The 22,221-nt window shown below is 41.3% G+C and overlaps 1 protein-coding gene across 1 annotated transcript in view; it reads left to right on the top strand.

Moving 5' to 3' along the window:
• Nucleotides 1-22,221, top strand: part of LOC308090608 (FRAS1-related extracellular matrix protein 2-like) — a gene marked incomplete at its 3' end in the record, with an annotated part of 169,103 nt that overhangs the window by 58,244 nt on the left and 88,638 nt on the right. Inside the window, exons 5-6 of the mRNA XM_080435850.1 lie at nt 1,193-1,339; nt 17,298-17,528. Coding sequence (XP_080291976.1) covers nt 1,193-1,339; nt 17,298-17,528 — 378 coding nt within the window. The remainder of the gene's footprint in view (nt 1-1,192; nt 1,340-17,297; nt 17,529-22,221) is intronic.

Here is a 22,221-nt window from a genome sequence, read left to right as displayed (position 1 = left end):
ATTAATTTTTTTTTTTACGGAGAGAGGCTCGGGCGCACATTAAACATTAAATTGCTGCAAGGTCTTGGACGTGCTCTAGTTTAAACTGCTCACATCAGAGGAAAAAATTGTGGAAATACCAACTAGAATTTTTCTTTTTGAGAGAGGGAGAGAGAGGGAGAGGGGGAGAGGGAGAGAACACTGCTGACTAACCTTGAAAATAACAATAATCATAATAATACCCAGGGGTCCATTTGTAAAAAGAACAAAAAAATGACAAAGAGAGAAAAAGAGAGAGAGAAAAGACAACCAACTAAACCCTATATACTTCTTCATCGGACAAATAGTGAGAATTGCGTATGTACAAAGTCACAACGTGTCTTGTAGATCAGCTATTTTAGCTTTTTTTTAAATAAAGAAATACATCAAAATCTTTGAGAGATTTTGACAACTTTTGACACACTTTGAAAATGTGAAACATGTGAAGAAAATATGGGCACCAGGGTAAATCTGATTAACATACATACATCTTTTTTTTTTATTGAAGTGCCACACTGTGATATTATCAAACATATCTGACAGTCTACAGTCTCACACACACACACACACACACACACACACACACACACACACACACACACACACACACACACACACACACACACACACACACACACACCTGTGAGAGAAAGAGTGTGTGTCCACACTAGAGGTGTACCAGGTAATAGAACAAATCAGTTCAACCCATTCAATTCGAGAACGCATCTACAAATGTCAGAGATTTCTGAAAAACGTATGTTGCTATAATATTAGTGGTGCTCAAATTCTAAACAGTCCTAAACTAAACTGTTTAGGATTTAGAAGACATTTGTAGAATCCCCCAGGAGGAAAGATTTGAGTTAAAAATGCTGGCCTTAAAAATGTTTTATATATTCAAAGATTTGCACACATTTTCACGATTTTTGTAGCTTGTAGATCTGCTATTTTTGAATAGCCAAATAAATCTTTAAATGACACAGATGCGTTCCCGGTCTTAATGGGTTAAGTCAGTCTGACCAGAAGCAGGGATAAAGCATAATCGTCAATATCCCCATCAAAATAAATGACCAGAGAGGGGGGATATCAAAAGCAGAGGCATATCTCCCCCCAATGGAACAGTGATAATAATACCATGTTCTGACCTGTTGTGTGTCCCCTTGTTTATTGTGTCCAGGTGGGAACAAGCTGAAGGGACAACAGTTCCGTCTGGACTGGGCCTGGATCTCCCTGGAGAGAGAGTACTACGTGGTGGACGAGGGGGACAAGTTCCTGGAGGTGGTCCTACGGAGGAGAGGCTACCTGGGAGAGACCTCCTTCATAGGTACAGTGTGCCCGTCTGTCTGTCTGTCTGTCTGTCTGCCTGTCTGCCTGTCTGCCTGTCTGTCTGTCTGTCTGTCTGTCTGTCTGTCTGTCTGTCTGTCTGTCTGTCTGCCTGTCTGCCTGTCTGTCTGTCTGTCTGTTGTGGTGTGAATACCGTGGACATGGACAACTTCTCTTTACTTTGCAATTGAAAGAGAAAAAACTATTTTATCAACTATTTTCTATATTTTCAAGAAAAAAAAACTGCTGGAAGTGAAAGTGGTCAAGCACGTCTCTGGGTTTTATAAATATTGAACCAGGGAAAAGCATTAACAAAGGCTTGACTAAACTCCATTGGACAACACGTTCATTTTTTTCCCCATTTCCTGAAAAGTGACGGTTGGGAACATACAAAGGATTCCGCCCGACAGCGGACGCTATGACAGGAATAGACTCTTCAAGAGCTTCAAGGACACTCAATAGCTTGTGTTGAGTGTGCCGTCGTTCTTTAAAGTCCTTATTGACTGTGAGTTCAAACACAGTGCTTTCCTATACCGTACCACTGTACAGACTAATTACTGCAACGCTGTCACTGTGGAATAGATAGTTTTCAAAGCAAACAATAACGCATTGAGTATTTAAGCTCAAGTGTGTGTTTACACTGTCCTTATACTCTGTCCTTACATGTTCCTAATGAGTGGCAGTGGTGTAAAGTAACTAAGTACAATTACTCAAGTACTGTACTTTGGTACAATTTTGAGGTACTTTTACTTTACTGGAGTATTTCCACAAAACAATACTTTTACTTCTACTCCACTACATCTATTTGAAAACTTTAGTTATTAGTTACTTTGTAGATTTGGTTTATTATTACAAAACATACATTACCCACTTACCCCCTATATACATTTCGGCCATTTGAAAATAGCAGAGATGTGCTATTTCCAAAAGATTTTTATACATTTGAAACCTTGAAATGGGACTTTTACTTGTAACTAGGGTAGTAATTTCACTGCGGCCCATCTCATTGGCCATGTTCCCCTTGAAAAACTTCATGCCCTCACGGCCACAGTGGCCGTGGTGCCCCAGCTGCGCCAGCAGCTGATTTCACTGTTTTTCCTGAGTGATTTTCCTGTCAATACAGGTTTTTTTAGACACCAGTGCCTTTTGTTGAGCTGCGCACATCACATGACCAGTGGTAGGTAGGTTTGATTTCGAGCCTCATATGAACCGTCGGAATCCCGCAACACTGTGTAATACGACACAAAAGCATTACCGGGCTAAACAGGAGATAAATCTAACGCAGCCTGTTGAACCAATCAATGGTAGGTTTGATTTCTAGCATATGTTCCAGTTTTTAAGTTTTAGACCGTTTTTTGGTGCGCAGCACAGTCATCGTTTAAGTTAATTGCTTTCACCTGTTGTACTACTGTGCAGAGTGTGCGCAACAGGGCAGATCTCCGCCAGGTCAGGGTGACCTACCCAGGCCCATGAAATTCATAGGTAGGCATAGTAGCCAATTAGAATGAAATCTGCTAAAACCGACTCATACACTGATACAGAACCATATATTGGCTATATATTGTCGTTTTCGGGTGGAAACCTTGTATGTTCCTTCTTTTCAAATTATTATTTAAAAACCATTTAAAATTGTGAAAATAGCCAATCTACAAGCTGTAATTATGAATAATTAAGAAATACTATATTTTAAATAGTGAAAAATCAACTCAAGTCAATATTAGTACAAGTTCAATCACATTTCATTTGGGGAAAATACATACAATCTCTAATCTGTGAATCTAATGTGATTAATGCGACCCCTACTTCAGTCAGTGAAGTCCAGGGCTGAATGTGACATATTGAGACCTATATAACTAAATATTGGTCATTTGCCAACACAATATTTTGTGAAATAAATGGGTTATATTTCACAGATAGTTATACTATTCTTATACAATGTTAAAATAAAATCATCCTTAACCTTCAAGTTAAATTCATTATTTCTGTGGACTTATAAATATTTTTCTTTTTTTGATGGCCTTCTTGCCCTGGCATTTGGCCTTTGTGCCCTAAAAAAATGACAACACCAAAGGCCAAGTGGCCTTGCCCCTAAAATGACGAAATGCCTGGCCTGCTTGTAACAGAGTATTTCTACATTGCAGTATTGATACTTTTACTTAAAGTAAGAAATGTGAGTACTTTTTCCACCACTGAGTGTATACCGCCGCCCATTCAACAGCAGATTCTGGGCAACTGACGCTTTCCAACACTTATACCGGCGAAAAGAAAGAGAAAACATCAGCGTATGTACACATGCATATGATCTTGGTATATGAGCCTGTATACACCAACAGCATTTTTTTCCCCAGTTTTTGGCCACGTTACTTTTATGTAAACAACCCCACAGTATCTTCTATATACAGCAGTTTATTTAAAGGAACAGCTCAAGCATATTAAAGTGCAAGAAAAGGACAGGAGAGGGGGGAGGGAATGGGGGGGGGGTAGTGTTTCCTTTTGTCCTGGTCTATTTTTGTTCTTGTCAGTTCTTGTCTGAATAGTCATTCTTAAATATTCTAACCAGCAGTGGTGTAAAGTAACTTTACTGAAGTACTGTTCTTAAGTACACTTTTTGAGGAATTTTTACTTTACTGGAGTATTTCCCATTTTCAGTACTTTTACTTCTACTCCACTACCTAAAAATATTGTACTTTTACTCCACTACAATTATTTGAAAACTTTAGTTACTAATTACTTTGCAGATTTAGATTATTATTACAAAACATACATTAACCACTTCAGCCCTATGGCCATTTGAAAATAGCCGATCTACAAGCTCAGTGCGCCAAATATTGGACGATTTTTCAAAAACAATAAAAAAATTGTGTATCTAGAAGCTCACAACGTGTCATATGCCTTGTGATTTTGTAGATCGGCTATATTCGAAAGCCAAACAAAGTAAGAAAAAGGGCTTAAACTGTTCGTCATTTTGTTGGGGACCCCCCCCCCCAGGTCCTCACTTTGAGAACCACTGATCTACCGTTCTACTGACACTGATTTGCTGGTGGACATGGAGAGTGTGTGTGTGTGTGTGTGTGTGTGTGTGTGTGTGTGTGTGTGTGTGTGTGTGTGTGTGTGTGTGTGTGTGTGTGTGTGTGTGTGTGTGTCTGTGTGTGTGTGTGTGTGTCTGTGTCTGTGTGTGTGTGTGTGTGTGTGTGTCCTCATGGGAGGACTTTAAGAGGGTCTCAGGGGTACACATGAAAGCCTCCTTCCCAGACTCTCATCTCTGTGCGCGCACACACACACACACACACACACACACACACACACACACACACACACACACACACACACACACACACACACACACACACACACACACACACACACACAAACACACACACACACACACTCATACATACATACAGTACGTGCACAATGCTGACACACATGTACATGTTCATACATACACCCAGATAGTATATGAAACTGTCCCGCTTGTGCACATGCACATGCACATGCACATGCACATGCACATGCACATGCACATGCACATGCACATGCACATGCACATGCACATGCACATGCACATGCACATGCACATGCACACAGACACACATGCATACACAACAGTCACACACACACACACACACACACACACACCTGTGGTGGTAGAACATCATGTTGCTGCCCTCCGATAAAGAGGTTGTGCGTGCGTGCGTGCGTGCGTGCGTGCGTGCGTGCGTGCGTGCGTGCGTGCGTGCGTGCGTGCGTGCGTGCGTGCGTGCGTGTGTGCGCGTGCCTGCAGGCAACAGCATATGACAAATATGTGTGATGTATTTAAATGTGGTATTTCTTTCTTAAAATAAATGTTACTATATTCCCATATCACACACCAAAAAAATGGTGTTTCAGCGGTTCTTTGAGATTCTTGTGGTGCTATATAGCATGTGTCTTTTGACGTTACTGGGGAAACTTTATTTTGTACCGTGTGTTTTTGTCATGTATTCTGGTGGCTTCGAAGACGGTGATAATGGCTGTTATGGATATTAAGTATGTTATCAATATGAGCCTCCCATGTTGCAAAAAACACCGACTTTAACTAGACGTATCTTGGTACAGTTGCCCAAATGATAGTATTATTAGAACCAATTTGTGGCTGTCAACAGAGTCAACTAACCTGGCGCCCCTATTTTGGACATGTCATTATAAGTGAGAATAGGGAAAATATCCTATTTACAACAAGCTCACAACAACGGTAGCATAGTGACACGTGAGCTTGTAGATAATCTATTTACAGTAGCTATTTAGAACTATGGTGGTTCTCAAAGTAAGGTCTGGGGGCTTAAAGGGCTGTCAGTGGGCCCCAAGCAAAATGAGTTAAAATAGCATTAAAATGAGTTTGACCACCATAACCCTATTTTATAGTCACCCTATTTCTTTATTTACATTATTTATGTATAACTGAGTAGGTATTGGTATGAAAGTGTTAATGCATCACATTGAAGATTATTTAGGCTAGTGTTTATTTTATCCATTGTGTTTAAACTGAGGTACCATGGCTAGATTTCAAGTAAGGAAACCCCCTATATTCATAGCCCACTTACCTACAAATGTTCACATACTAGGTTTAGTTCTACTTTCATTGGTTTCTCATAAGAATAAGCTATATTAGTGGATTTCATAAATTGTGATTGCCTCCTAAAAACAGAGTTAAGCCTTTTTGAGCTGCTGATGGAGATTACCAGAATATTAATTTCTTTAGCTACTGATGATTCTATTATTTTATTTTAATATAAATTAGCATGCTGATTATATGGTTATAGGCTAACATTCGTCCTAGTTAGTACTGTAATGTGTTAATTGCCTCTAAAGACTGGTGCTATTTAGCACCATTTGACAAATGCATTGATTGCCAAGATATTAAACATAGTTTTCTATCCCCGTGCCGGCGTATAATTACCTAAATCCGATGATATTTGAAACTCTGTGGAACCGACATTGTGTAAAAAAAAAACACGAAAAAGGGTTCCTATGATTAGACGGAAGGATCTGTGTATCCATGGGAACGACAAGTTTCCAACCGCGATCCGCTATTTTGGAGCTTTGGTCCGCTGAAAACGGGTGGTTTTCAATGAAAAAAAAAAGAAACTGAGTTACAGCCGTTTTTCTGAAAATCCCATCATTGGGGCGGGTGGAAGTGACGTTTTTTGGAGTGATGTCACATCCACATTTTTCTTCTCTGAGAGACGATCGATCATTCCAAAGCTGTGTTAGGTCGCCCCTTGTGGAATTTTCCCCCAAAAATGAAAGAACGCATATTCGATCTAGGCAATCAAGCGATGGATTTGAAAGAACGCATTAATTCGATCTTGGCAATCAATGTGTTAATAACAGGTGCTATAGGGCACCATTTGACAAAGGTGCTGTATAGTAGGCCTAGTTTTAAAGATTGGTGCAAAAACGGTTCCCCTATGATTACGAGCCAAATAACCGATTTTGGTGCTATATAGCACCGTTTGTTTTTAGTGTGCCAGAGTGTTTGTTCAGTAACAATCAGTAGGCTAACCATCCCATACCAATTATCTCCAATCAGGAGAGAGAACCCATGCCAAGAAATTGGGAACAAAAACATGAGGAGAGAAAATTGTAATAGCTCAGGATCATTATATAAACCCCACTTGAAAATGTATTTAGTTGTTTCCTAAAGAGCTGGAGAAAATATAAAACTATAACCTTTTAACAAAACAAACCTTTTTCAATATTCAACATTTCCATTAATTTCACATACATTTCACCCCCCTCAAACCCCCCTCAAAAAAACTTTAAACACTTTTTAGTGTGTGCAAAGAACTGTTTTGTGCCAGGGACCCCCATAAAAGCAAATGGTTGTTGTCAGATTATATTTATAGTACAGAATTCTACAACGATGGAGAGAGTGAAAGTTTAAGATCTAACACCTGAGCATATGGAAACGGCAGCTTTATGCATTTATGTATTGGCATTTCACACTAAATACTAACGCAGACTGTGGTGCTGTGCGTCTCTGCCTCAACCTCGCTCCATATTTTATTAAAATATTTTTGAATTAATTAATGGATCGCGCATGGTTTGGTTTTCTCACATCGATGAAAAAATAAGTTTAATGCTTTTCCAAATGTACTTTGGCAGCTGTTTATATACAGCATACCTATAATACCGGTAGGCAGTCCACCTAAGTACAGCTTGTGGGGCGGCAGTGGCTCAGGGGTAGAGCGGCCGGGTGGCAACTGCGAGGTTCCCATCCCAGTTCGAAGTGTCCTTGAGCAAGACGCTGAACCCCTAATTGCTCCCGATGAGCAGGTTGGTGCCTTGCATGGTTTCCTCCGCCATCGGTGTATGAATATGTGAAAATAATGCACAATGTATGTAAAGTGCTTTGGTTAAAAGTGCTACAGTATATAAATGCACCATTTACCATTTGCCTATTATGTATAAACATTGACTAATACTTCTCAGTGATTTGGTTCAATTCTAGTTTTCATTTCATTTCATTTTATTTAGTTTCAGTTATCTATAATAACATTGATGTTATTATACACACCCACACACTCAGTTGGCCTTCAATTACCCCCCCCCCCCCTCTCTCTATCTCTCTCTCTCTCATATTAACCCATTATGGGCTATTTTTGAAAGATCGTGAAAATGTGTGCAAATCTTTGAATATATATATAAGCGAAGATTTTTTATTCAAATCTTTGCTTCTAATTGGCTTTCATGTGCCATCTCCTCCTGTTCTGGTCCTCTCTGCCTCCTGGCCTGCTTCTGTTCTTCACACAGCCTCGTCTGTTCTCTCTCTCTCCTTACACACACATCACACCCATGCAGCACCACCCAGCACCCACCTGGCTCCATCACACCCAGCACCCACACAGCACCCACCTGGCTCCCTCCCTCGCTACCATATCACCCTCAATCTATGCTGTGAGGTGTGGCTCTACTGTATCTTCTCCATCTGTCCTCCTGCATCCACTGTTCTTTCTCTCTCTCTCTCTCTCTCTCTCTCTCTCTCTCTCTCTCTCTCTCTCTCTCTCTCTCTCTCTCTCTCCTTCTCTCTCTCTCTGCCTCTCTGTTTCTACTGTGTCTGTCTGTCTGTCTGTCTGTCTGTCTGTCTGTCTGTCTGTCTGTCTGTCTGTCTGTCTGTCTGTCTGTCTGTCTGTCTGTCTGTCTGTCTGTCTGTCTGTCTTTCTTTCCCTCTCCTTTCCAGTGGTGTAAAGTAACTAAGTACATTTACTCAAGCACTGTACTTAAGTCCAATGTTGAGGTATACTTTGACTTTACTGGAGTATTTCCAATTTTCAGTATTTTTACTTCTACTCCACTACATCTCAGAGGCAAATATTGTACTTTTACTCCACTACAATTGTTTAGTTATAGGCCTACTAGTTACTTTGTAGATTTAGATTATTATTACAAAACATACATGCCCGTTGAGAGCCAGCTCTCTTTTTCAAGGACGCCCTGATGACAGCATATAAAATACAATACATACATAATGAAACAATAACAAACATTTGAATCAGATTACAGTGTCACAGATGCAAATAAGCATAGAGTTACATGAAGCAGGTGCAATCACTATGTAGTGTGTCCTCGAGAAGCACCCTAAATGTCTCAATTGAGACCAATCGCACCAGTTTCAGAGAGTCCTGAAGTTTGTTCCATTTGTGTGGAGCATAATACATGAAAGCAGTCTTTCCTTGTTCACTGCTCTTACGAGGACTGGTATATCTAATGTGTGTTTGTGAACGTGCTGAATGACCTGTAACCTTAGGTTTCAGAAGCGAGGATAGGTACAAAGGAAGTTTTCCACACAGGGCCTTATAAATAAATAAAATACTATGTTGCTCTCTATGTACTGTGAGAGATGGCCAACCCACTTTATCATATAAAATACAGTGATGGGTGAGATAATCATCGCCAGTAATAAAACGCAGGGCACTGTGGTAGACTGCATCAAGAGGCTTCAGTGTGGAGAGTGAAGCATGCATATACAATATATCCCCATAGTCAAAAACAGACATTATTACAGATTGAATTATAGTCTTTCTGCTGGAAAAAGAAAAACAGGACCTGTTTCTATAGAGGAAACCTATTTGTCCTCTTAGTTTTTGGGCGGTGTAGCCGCCCCTATAAGTGGGGTTGGGACACCTCATTAGCTGTACTGTGATTGGCTCATTAGTACACCCCTAGCTGTACTGTGATTGGCTGACTCTATTGGCTGACTCTATTCAGCACTGTGGCTAGCGAGACACATGATGACATTAATAACCTATAAATAGGATTATCCACTTCCAAAAATATTTTTTTTTTGGAAGTGAGCTTCCATCACTATGATGACCACTGTGATGACCACACCGCCCACTTCACACTGGGTGTGATTTTTTGATTAGGTTCTTGATATGAACCTTAAATGAGAGCTTGGCATCTAGCCAAATGCCCAGGTATTTATAAGAAGTGACCAGCTCAATTAGTTCACCTTTCAGAGTATAAATACCAGTAAAGGGATTTAAATCTGGAGACCTAGTAAAAACCATGCATTTTGTTTTATTAGAGTGTAAAACAAGCTTGAGGTCAATTAGTTGAAACCTATTGAAGGCGGTCTACAAATTTGCAGTGGCCACTTCCAATGCTGGGCCAATACTGTATAAAACACATGTATAAAACACATACATTAACCACTTCAGCCCTATATACATTTCGGCAATTTGAAAATAGCCGATCTACAAGCTCACAATGCGTCGCAATGTGAGCTTGTAGATCTGCTATTTTCAAAAGATTTTCATACATTTGAAAAGTTGTGAAATTGATAATTCTGCATAATGAGTACTTTCTACTTTTGGTACTTTAAGTACATTTTCACACCTCTCCTCTCCTCTCCTCTCCTCTCCTCTCCTCTCCTCTCCTCTCCTCTCCTCTCCTCTGCTCTCCTCTCCTCTCCGTCTCCTCCTTGAGAAGAGGTCACCTGTCAGGGAAGAAGATTTAATATAATTTTTGTAGGGGTTGAAGCCCTGCAGGGCTGAAACCGTATTGCTTTTGTCTTCTGCCGCGGTCGAGCAAATTCCCGTGAGATGGCAATTGGTAGAGACATGACATTTTCACCAATGATGACTTGCACAACAAATACCATTTATTGTGCAAGTCATGTCTAAGTAAAGGTCAAAATTCGGAGCTCTGAAAAGTCGTAACTCGTACGCCCGCCAGTCTGATTTCCACTAAACCGTTTAATGAAAATTATAGGCACGGGCATACGTGCCTTAATTTTAATCATAAAGTACCAGAAGGACTTTGGGAAGGCATCTGTGTCATTTTAGATTTTAAAAACTTTAACCATTATTATATACTTTGGCTATTAAAAAATAGCAGATTGTCGCCTCACAGCTAGAAGGTCCTGGGTTCGATTCCCGCCGGGGACGCTGTGGGCGCTGGGGGCATGTCTTCTCCTCCGCGTCATCAGCGCCCATACCCTAGGTGGGGTTGGCGAAAGGGCCTACTCTGTGTGGAGTTTGCATGTTCTCCCCGTGTCTCTCAGGGTAGTTAATACCCTCACAAAAACATGTAGTAATCCTGGTCGCTATAACGGCTCCCCCATGGCAGCCGGGGCGCCTGATGGAGGGGAAAGGAACTGGTTGGAATAACGTGTTCCTTCCACGCGCTACGTCCAACCAGGGAAACTCCCCCCTGTCAGGTGATAAGAAGGTCAGTTGGCTCTCATGCATTGAAGGAGGCATGAGCTCGGCCCTGGCCTCCCTAGGCTGGTGAGGGGAGTGTAGCGACAAGGATCACTTAGAAAATTGGCACATAGCACGTCACTTTGTGCCGCGCTATGAGCTTGTAGATCTGCTATTTTTGAAATATTTTGACATATTTTGTGCAAGTCTTTGAATATTTATATTATTTTAAAACATTTTTAACTCCAATCTTTGCTTCTGCGGTCCCCGGAACAAAATGTGTTGAGATGGGGGTCGCCGGCCAAACACATATCCTTTTGGGTGGTCCTTGACAGTATAAGTTGGAGAACCACTTATATTATAGCAACATAAGTTTTTCAGAAAACTGTTAGGATTTAGAATACATTATTAGAAACGGCCTCAGGCTTAACCCATTAAGACCGAGGAACACATCTGAGCTTGTAGATCTGCTATTTTTAGAAGAATCGTGGAAAATGTGTGCAAATCTTTGAATATATATATACTTATTTTAAAGCGAACATTTGTAACTCAAATCATATTGCTTCTGGGGGATTCTACAAATGTCTTCTGATTCAGATTTTTTGTTGTTGTTGCTATATATCAGTGGTGCTCAAACTTTTTCCTGTCAAGGACCTCCCAAATTGTATTTGGCCACGGACCCCCATCTGAAAATATTTTGTTCCAGGGACCCCCAGAAGCAAATATTTGAGTTACAAATGGTCGCTTTAAAAAATATATATATACAAAGATTTGCAGACATCCCCCCCCCCCAAAAAAAAAGGCAGATCTACAAGCTCATAGCGCTGCACTCTGTGCTGCGCTATGAGCTTGTAGATCAGCTATTTTTTAATAGCCAAAGAAATCTAAAATGACACAGATGCGTTCCATGGGTTAATACTTCGTTTCACTCCATTATTCAGTCTGAAAGCCCTCTCAATGCAGCCGATTTCTGAGATGGGGGCGTGGCCAAAGTGGTACTCCACTATGAACCAACGCGATTGGTTCATACTGGATTATCCCGATCCCGATTCGTCTTACAGATTTTCAACCGAGCAACACCCGCCTTCGACAGCGTCACCAGACCCTGAATGCGAGGCAAACGATTCAGGGGGTGGAGCCAGGCTAGGTTAATACAGCAACTAAGTATACTTTTATTTGAGACGTTACCAAGTTAGGAGGCTTTTTCTGCAATACCCCGTTTTTATTATTTCTTGCATCTAGAGTAACTCAGATGTGAAGTTGCTGTATACTGTAGTTACAGCCCCAGGGCTCTCCCTCCACTCAGGTTAAGAGAAAACAGAAAGCATTGCAGGGATGATGAAACACCGTCTTTTTTTTTCAAAAAGACCCCTGGTGGGAGTGAGTTATGGAAGGCGCACAAACAGAAGGGACTGCCTGCCCCTGCTGGAAGTCTCTCCCTACATCTAAAGCACATGACTAGGTACATCTCCATCCCCCCAACTAACCCCCCACCCCCCCGCCGAGATCTGACCCCTGCCTGACCTCTGGATATTGGCTCTGCACGCTCCATGCCGAGAACGCACAGCCAGACTCGAACTTCTAAAGTTCATCACTTCCTACCTCATGCAGGGAGAGTTTTTTTTCTCTCTCTCGCTCTGTGTGTGTGTGTGTGTGTGTGTGTGTGTGTGACTGTCTGTGTGTGTGTGTGTGTGTGTGTGTGTGTGTGTGTGTGTGTGTGTGTGTGTGTGTGTGTGTGTGTGTGTGTGTGTGTGTGTGTGTGTGTGTGTGTGTGTGTGTGTGTGGCGTGTGTGTTTGTCTGTGCGCGCGCGTGAGTGCGAGTATAAATGTCACTCGCCACTCTCTCTGATCGGTTAGTGCAGTGGCTCTCAAAGTGGAGTCCGTGGACCCTCAGGGGATCATGGCGGCGTTCCAGGGGGGTCCCCATGCAGCTAAATGATTGAATTGATAGTTAGGAACCAAATGGACCCTTACAGCTCTGTAACTCTCAGACTCATGGGGGTCTGTGGCCTAATACATACCAAACTGGTGGTCCTTGACATGAAGGAACCCATAATGCTATAGTTTCCGCGACACCCACTTCATAAATGCAGACAATGTTATGGTTGTGTGCATTTCTGAAACATACACAGGTTTTCAAAGTCGGACTGGAAAGCAGAGGACATAAATACAATTTCAATTCAAATTCAATTCTTAGCCCATTAAAACTGCGAACGAATCTGTGTAATCACTTTAACCATAATTTTTTACTTTGGCTATTCAAAAATAGCAGATATACAAGCTCATAGAGCTATGAGCTTGTAGATCTGCTTTTTTTGAAAAATCTTGAAAATGTGTTCATATCATTGAATATACATTTATTTTTAAAGCAAACATTTTTAACTCAAATTCATTATCAAACATTATCTAAAAATGTTTTCTAAATCCTAACAGTTTTCGAGCGGTGTAGCCACTCCTATAAGTGGGGTTGGGGTCGCTGTACTGTGATTGGCTGATAAGTATTCATACCCCTTGCTCAGTAGCCTACTGTGATTGGCTAGCGAGACGCATGATGAAATCCATAACCTGTACTGTGATTGGCTGATAAGTATTCAGACCCTTTGCTCAGTACTGTGATTGGCTAGCGAGACGCATGATGAAATTCATAACCTATAAATAGCACCACGCACGCTTCCATCACTGTGATATACACCGCTCATTTCACACTGGGTGTGATTTTTTGCTATATCAGTGGTGCTCCAACTCATAGCGCTCTCATAGCTCCAACTCATAGCGCTATGAGCTTGTATATCTGCTATTTTGCGTTCCCGGTCTTAAAGGAGAATTCCGGACAAATTAAGTGTTATCTTTCATGTCTCGTTACTCACCTAGCGACGTAAAAAGTGGCGTTCTTTTTTTCCATATATTCCCCTGTCGTCATTTTTTAAACACCCTCCGTTGTTATAATGGGAGCGCGAGGGTTAGTGAAGTTCGTCTATTATAACCGACGCAATGTTATTTTTTTCTCTACTACGATTCATTGTAGAGTCTCATGATAGTCAAACATGCGCTGAAAATTCCTGCGAGCCTGCCGTTAATGGCGAACGATTTAACACTGAATGCTTGTTTCTTTCCAGAACCTGGCAACTCGTGTTGCCAGATTCTGGAAACAAGCAACCAGTGTTAAATCGTTCGCCATTAACGGCAGGCTCGCAGGAATTTTCAGCGCATGTTTGACTATCATGAGACTCTACAATGAATCGTAGTAGAGAAAAAAATAACATTGCGTCGGTTATAATAGACGAACTTCACTAACCCTCGCGCTCCCATTATAACAACGGAGGGTGTTTAAAAAATGACGACAGGGGAATATATTGAAAAAAAGAACGCCACTTTTTACGTCGCTAGGTGAGTAACGAGACATGAAAGATAACACTTAATTTGTCCGGAATTCTCCTTTAATGGGTTAAGATTGCTGTGCTAGTCTATCCAATTTGAACCTATATGACACATCACAAATAAAGGTCTAGGTTTATTTAAGGTTTATGTTGCTAGTGATTGGAAAACAAATAATAAATAAGTAGAACATATATACATAATGATCTGAGCACCGTGTTTCCTAATGAATTCTTGAGTTATTCTGTGATTGATCTGTTTGGTTTGGCTCACTTCACTTCAACCCAACGTGGAATATCGTTGTTGTCGGGCAGAAACCTCTTATCTCCATATTTTTACTTTTGTGTTTTTCGTAAATCAACGCCCTACTTGATCATACTACAGCGTCACACAAAAGCATCAAAAGTACCGCGACGCGTTTCGAGCTTGTAGATCTACAAGCTACTTTTGATGTTTTTTTTATTTGAATTTGGACATTGGTTTCCACCCGACAGAGACGATATATAAACAAATATAACATACATACTGTATATCAGGGCACTCGTTGAACAGCACGGTGTACAGTACGGTGTACAGTAGTATGCTGCTGTGTATCGATGCACGGAATGCGAAATAGATCACCACATGAAAGAACTAGTTTAAATGAGCTGGGAGAAATGAGCTGGGAGAAATTCACCGTTTCTCTCTCTCTCTCTCTCTCCCTCACACGCACGCACGCACGCACGCACGCAGACACACACATGAATGAACCTTCACACACGTGTTCACACTCACATAAACACACACACGCAATCACACACACACACACACACACACACACACACACACACACACACACACGCACACGGCCATGCACCTGCACACGGGCACAGGCCCTCGCAATTTCAACCCCCCCCCCCCCGCCCAAACACACACACACACACACACACACACACACACACACACACACACACACACACACACACACACACAGACGTAAAGACACTGTATAAACACACACACACATACAGTAGTGTACACCTTCCCCTTGGGGAGTAAGTGTTGTAAGTAATCCGTCTCAGTAGCGCGGAGGAAGAACGTGCTTATTTAAACACTTCTGAAACAGATTCATTTCACACGTTGGTTCCTCCTGTCAGCGCACTCCTCTCTCTCACACACACACACACACACACACACACACACACACACACACACACACACACACACACACACACACACACACACACACACACACACACACACACACACACACACACACACACACACACAGACAGTCACACACACACACACACACACACACACACACACACACACACACACACACACGTTGGTTTCTCCTGTCAGCACACTCCTCTCTGCAGCCAAGGAAAATAACACCTCCCCCCACCTCCATAAAACACATTAAAGTGTGGAAATATTGTTCCATTTTATATGCTTAGACTTCCCTCCTCTGTCCTCTCTCCCTTGTTTCTCCATAGTAGCAAATGTCGATTATTACTTATATTAGCAATTATACTAAGAATAATCTCAAATTACCGAGAAGTGTGGGCTTTTGATATTTTCTTTTTTATACAATTAATGAATCGACTTGAAAAAAAGATTATTATTATTTATTTTTGTTTTTATAATAGACTAAATTGATTACTGTGATTAAAAAACATAATCTCTATTTTATACTTACAACAGAGTTATGCTATTTTCTGTGGACTGATTTGAAGAGTGGAACCCCGGAGAAAAGATTGATTTACGCACCAAATTCAAACGTTCATGACTTATTAACAGCACCATAATGTTTTTGGCTCAATTATTCAGTGTAAGTTCAGTAACGTTTTAATAACTAAAAGATGAACGACATTCTTTTTGCATTTAGCAGACACTCTTATCCAGAACAACTTATAGTAATGATACATACAAGGAAACAAGACAACCCCCATTCCATAGCTTTGCATCTTATCCTTAATTATTTGTTATATCGTCGCTGTTGGGCAGAAACCTGTGTTGACTTTTAAGGAAATGGAGATGATTTAGTCACAAGCTCTTGTTAATACTTCTCATTGGTTCAATATTCATTAAAATCCACAGACGTAACCACTTTTAATATAAAACAAATTAAAAAAATAGCGTAAATAGTAGATCTACAAGCTCAGAAGAACCCACCGTGATGTGACATGTTCTGAGTTTGTAAATGTCCTATTTTGGCTTATCTTGTGCAATGAGGCATGGCATTAATAAAAATAAATAAAAAATGAAATATGGACCTATTTTACAAGGTTTCCACACAACAACAAGGATGTTTTCTGCATTATTGAATTAGATTATTGTATTATTGAATTTGCCGTCTTTTTGCTATTTAGTTTTCTACAATTTTTTTTTAATGCATTTTCTGAGAAGCTTGATGGTTTTAACTCTGCTCTTCGTCTCCTTCATGTATGTCTGTCCATCTGTGTGTCCGTCTGTCCGTCTGTTTTCTGTGAACAGCGTGAAAGGAGTTTCATAAAGAATTAGGACAAATACATAGAATTGTGTTTAGGTATATTGTCCATCATTCTTCTAAACCCATGTTCTTCCTTTGAAGATGGTTCTGAACAGGTATTCTATTCCTGGTGTGATCAATCGAAAGACTCTTTAATCTATTCTATTGCTAGTTAAATATGACCAGTTAAAGTACTCCCCAATCTTAAAAATAACCCATTTTGCTTCGACACGTTGTGAGCTTGTAGATCGGCTCTTTTCGCTGGTGTCCGACATTCTTACATAGAAGACGTGCTAGCCTCTGTGGAAGCCGAACGACTGAAATCGGTCGTGGCGACTGAGAACGTTAATACATTGCATTAATCCGTCCTCTCCCTGTTGGTCTGTCTGTCCCCCGTCCCCCCACACTTATTTGTTACGTTCCAGGCATTGGAACCCAGGACGGCACGGCAGAGAAGGACCAGGACTTCAAGGGCAAGTCCCAGAAGCAGGTGCAGTTCAACCCGGGCCAGACCCAGGCCTCGTGGAGGGTCCGCATCCTGCCGGACGGGAAGTACGAGCAGTCGGAGAACTTCCAGGTCCTCCTGTCAGAGCCGGTGATGGCGGCGCTGGAGTTTCCCGGGACCGCCACCGTGGAGATCGTGGACCCCGGGGACGGTGAGTGATGTCATTTCAGATCGGTGTCGATTTTTGACAGCAAATTTTGATTTAGTTTTAGTCATAGTGTTTTGAATAAAGTCATGTTTTAGTCACCTGAAAAGTTTTAGCTTTTGTCTAGTTTCAGTCGACTAAATATCATAAGGTTTTAGTCGACTAAATCTATAGTTGATTTAGTCGACTAAAACATATTTAGGCGGTGCCTTGATGGCGTCGTAATGGCTGATTTTAGCCGATCTACAAGCTCACAACGCGTCGCAGCGTGAGCTTGTAGATTTTCATTTTCAGAGCGCAGCACCCGAGCGCAACCAAGCATACAATGACTTGTCTTTTAGTTCTACTGGATTTTTTTTCCACTAGTCCCTCACTAACATTTGAGTCTAGTTTTTATAAGTTGACGAAATTGTCAATATATTTAGTCTTAGTTTTAGTCACCATAGCTTAGTTTTTATTTAGTTTTTATTTAGTTTTCGTCAGTGAAAAAAGGTAGTCCACAAACTTTTTTCGTCATAGTTTTAGTCGAAAAAATCAACTGTTTCAGAACCAGAATCAGTTTTTATTGTCACTTCCATAATACACTCTATAGGCATTGCTGGGAGCAAAAATACCGTTCTCCGCAACTCATGGTTGCTTGTCACATTTAAAAACAACAGACACATTAAAAAGAGGCAGCAGCATTTATAAAAGGAGAGAGAGAGACAACATTGGTTAAAAAAAAAGAAGTGCTGATGCGTTCAAAGTGCAATATAGATACATTACTCTTCAAAAGTGCTGTTTCATCTCAAGATGTTGGTTTTGTTTTTTGGGGGCAGAACAGTATATGGCGAGTGCTCAGGGTTCTGATGGTTTAGGGGAAGAAACTGTTGGACAGCCTCGATGATCTTTCCTTTGAATTTTTATCCCACGATTTTTGTAACCCATTTTTTCACCTAGTGCCAATTGCCTAAGCTTGTTACCCTGGACCTTCGAGCAGTGAGGCGACAGCGCTATCGACTGCACCACCGTGCCCCCTCAGCCTCCATGATCCTGCCATCTGGTAGGAGGTTCAAGATCATAGACAGCATCGATTATCTTGAACCTCCTACCAGATGGCAGGAGTTTAAAGATAAATGTTCCTGACCCAGTCTTATGCATAGGCATATACACTCGCACGCACGTCCGCATTCCCGCGCACACGTACGCACGTGCGCGCACACACACACACACACACACACACACACACACACACACACACACACACACACACACACACACACACACACACACACACACACACACACACACACACACACACACACACATGTTTTTCCTCTATCCCACTATCTGTCTGTCTGTCTGTCTGTCTGTCTGTCTCGCTCTCTCTCTCTGTATTTCTTACTGCTTGTCTCTCTCTTTCCCTCTTTTTGTCTGTCTTCCCCCCCTTTCCCTGTCTCTCTTTCATTCTCTCTCTGTCTCTGTCTCTGTCTCTGTCTCTGTCTCTGTCTCTGTCTCTGTCTCTCTCTCTGTGTTTCTTACTGCTTCTCTTTCTCTTTCATTCTCTCTCACTCTAACTCTCTCTCTCTCTCTCACTCTAACTCTCTCTCTCTCTCTCTCTCTCTCTCTCTCTCTCTCTCTCTCTCTCTCTCTCTCTCTCCTCTCTCTCTCTCTCTCTCTCTCTCCTCTCCCTGGTGGTATCATTATGCTGGGCATGGCATGGAGGGGCATAATAACAGAGCAGTAGGTTCTGGGTTGTGTTTGTCTGGTTGACTCTGGGGGACTGCTCTGACGTGACAGGGGTTCCTCACGCTCGCCGCTCTAATGGTCCAGATGTGGCTTTCGTCCGCGCCACTGGCGTTAGCCAGCCGTCGCGCTAGCCTTCTCTCTTTTCTCTAATGATGAAAACTGGCTTTTGTCTGCTTAGCGCCGCCGGTTGCCCCGTTCCCCGGGGATCGAACCGCACCGCAGCGGAGGAGGGCTAATGTCAGTTGTAGACGCGGTTGAGAGGAATCAATGCCAAGCTAGCTGGCAGACTACTGGATCAAAATTAGGTTTTCACACTGTAACGATAAGGACCAGTGTTGCCAGGTCTGTTTATTATAAGCAGTGGTGGAAAAAGTACTCAAATGTTTTACTTACGTAAAAGTATCAATACTGCAATGTATGATGAACCAAAAGTAAAAGTACTCATTATACAAAATCCCTTTTACCTTTGAAAACTTTTCAAGTTTTCAAATGTATACAAATCTTTTGAAAATAGCAGATCTACAAGCTCACAATGTGTGGCATCGCCGATATAGGGCTGAAGTGGTTACTGTATGTTTTGTAATAATAATCAAAATCTACAAAGTAACTAGTGACTAAGTTTTCAAATCATTGTAGTGGAGTAAAACTACAATATTTGCATCTGAGATGTAATGGAGTAGAAGTAAAAGTACTGGAAATTGGGAATGCTGGAGTAAAGTACAAATACCTCAAACTTGTACTTAAGTAAATGTACTTAGTTACTTTCCACCATTGATTATAATTGACTTTGGGCCTTTTTTTTCTGTAAAGTCACGTGTAAAGATTGGTGGTTGCTGTTTTTATTTTTTGGGGGGGGGCTTGTTTTTAAAGTGTAGTTGCTTATTTGGGCTTGTTTCCTAATGTTGTTTAAACCAGTGGTTCTCAAACATGTCAAGGACCCCCAAATTAATATGTACAGTATTCATCCAGAGACCTAAAAATATTTTGTGCCAGGGACCCCTGTACCAGGTTTGTGTTTTTGAAATATTTCCAAAACGTTCCAACTATTTTGCAGATCGTCTTTTTTCAAATATCCAATGCCTATACAGTAGGTTTAAAGTGCTCATGTGGCCTATAGTCGCTTATTTTGCGCTTTGATTTCATAGACCTGGTTTGCTTATTTCTCTCGTGGAATCTGGCAACACTGGTTCACACACTAACGATGAGGACAATCTTCTTTTGTGTGTCTGTACAAGGAGACCCGGAGCGAGTTTCTAGTTTCTGATACTTCTCTTTCTTTTCTTCTATCAGCTCCAGCAGCGCAACAAGCCCGCGCTGCTGTATCGGTTTGGTGCCACTTTGAGTAATGATGAAAATGAAGGCTTTGTCTTTCAATGTAGACGCCCGCGGCCATATTGCAGCTCTTTAGGGCTGGAGAGCACAGCCCCGCTCTTTTTAATTACTGGAATCCTATACACCATAGCAGTGGTGGAAAAAGTATTGCTGTCAAAATGATACTTAAAGTACCAAAAGGAAAAGTTATCGTTATGCAAAATGTTTAACGTTTTTCTTCCCTTTCTTTTTAAAAGTTTAAAAAATGTGTTAAAAAATATTTTGGAAAAAAAGCAAAGCAATATTGTATAAGTATAAATCAGGGCTTAATCGTTTAATCTATGTTTTGTAATAATAATCTAAATCTACAAAGTAACTAAAGTTTTCAAATAATGGTAGTGCAGTAAAAGGCAGTAGTGGTAGTGCAGGGTGGTTGTATCTTGTCTCCCTGCTCTTCTATTGACACATTTAGACACAGGATCTGACACAAGTTTTGACCTGATGGTCAAGATTACATTTATCCCCTGAGCAAGCAGACAGGCTCTATTTAGCTCAATGGTAAAAATGTCAGCACTTGCGCAGGAAACCGGGTTCGAATCCGGGGTAGAAGAGGAAAGTTATACTGTAGTGCAGCTTTAGAGTAAAATACCACAAAATTGTATTCAAATGCAGTACTTAGTTGTAAATGCACTTTAGTTACTTTCCAGCCCTGATGATGAATGGAGATGAAGCCCTTTGTCTTTCAGAGCGTCAGCCTGCAGCCATATTGCTCTCTATTGTGGCTGGAGAGCTGCCCTGCTCTCTTTAATTACTGGAATCCTATACAACGATAGCACGCTCTGCCTTCCAGTTAACCCAATACAACCGGGAACGCATCTGTGTGTCATTTTACATTTTCGCTATATATATATATAGCAGCATACGTTTTTCAGAAAACTGTTAGGATTTAGAACAGTGGTTTAGAACAGTGGTCCTCAAAAACAGCAGATCTACAAGCTCACAGTGCGTCACTTCGCTCTGCGCTGCGAGTTTGTACATCTGCTATTGTTATTTCTATTTTTCAAACATTTTGATCCCACGATTTTGTAGGCTAACCCCTTTTTTCACCCAGTGCCAATTACCTATACTGTAATCCTGGGCACTACTCTCCCTCCGCCAGCCTGGGGAGACCCCCGAACTGAGCTCATGCTAGCAGTGATCTTTTAAAAATCTTGAACGTGTTTGAAAAAAATATGAATAATTTAGATTTTTTTTTACACAAATCTTCTCTTCTGGGGGTCCCTGGCACAAAGAAAAATCAGATGGGGGGTCCATGGCCAAATACACATCAATGTGGAGGTCCTATAGGCACGAAAAAGGTTTGAGAACTGCTGATTGTAGAAGGCATTTTGTAGAATGGGCCTCAGGTCTTAAGGGGTTAAAGCTGAGGACATGGCTAATAATGTGACCCAACGTGACGACACTGACTAATGGCTGAGAGCAGAAAGCCCTATTATTTGGGTCGGCCTGTTGACTGACTCCCGGGGGATTATCGGCCGTTTCTTTGAGTTGCTGATGTTTATCTATCTCGTTGTGGAGCTGAATGTTGTTGCTTCAGCCCAGGGTTTCTTCTCCAAAGGCGTTAACCCCTTTAGACCGGGGGAAAGAATCTGTGTCGTTT

The sequence above is a fragment of the Gymnoscopelus braueri genome (genome assembly GCF_963280865.1).
Source record: "Gymnoscopelus braueri genome assembly, chromosome: 8".
Taxonomy (NCBI): domain Eukaryota; kingdom Metazoa; phylum Chordata; class Actinopteri; order Myctophiformes; family Myctophidae; genus Gymnoscopelus; species Gymnoscopelus braueri.
This window is presented reverse-complemented; position numbering and strand designations above follow the sequence as displayed.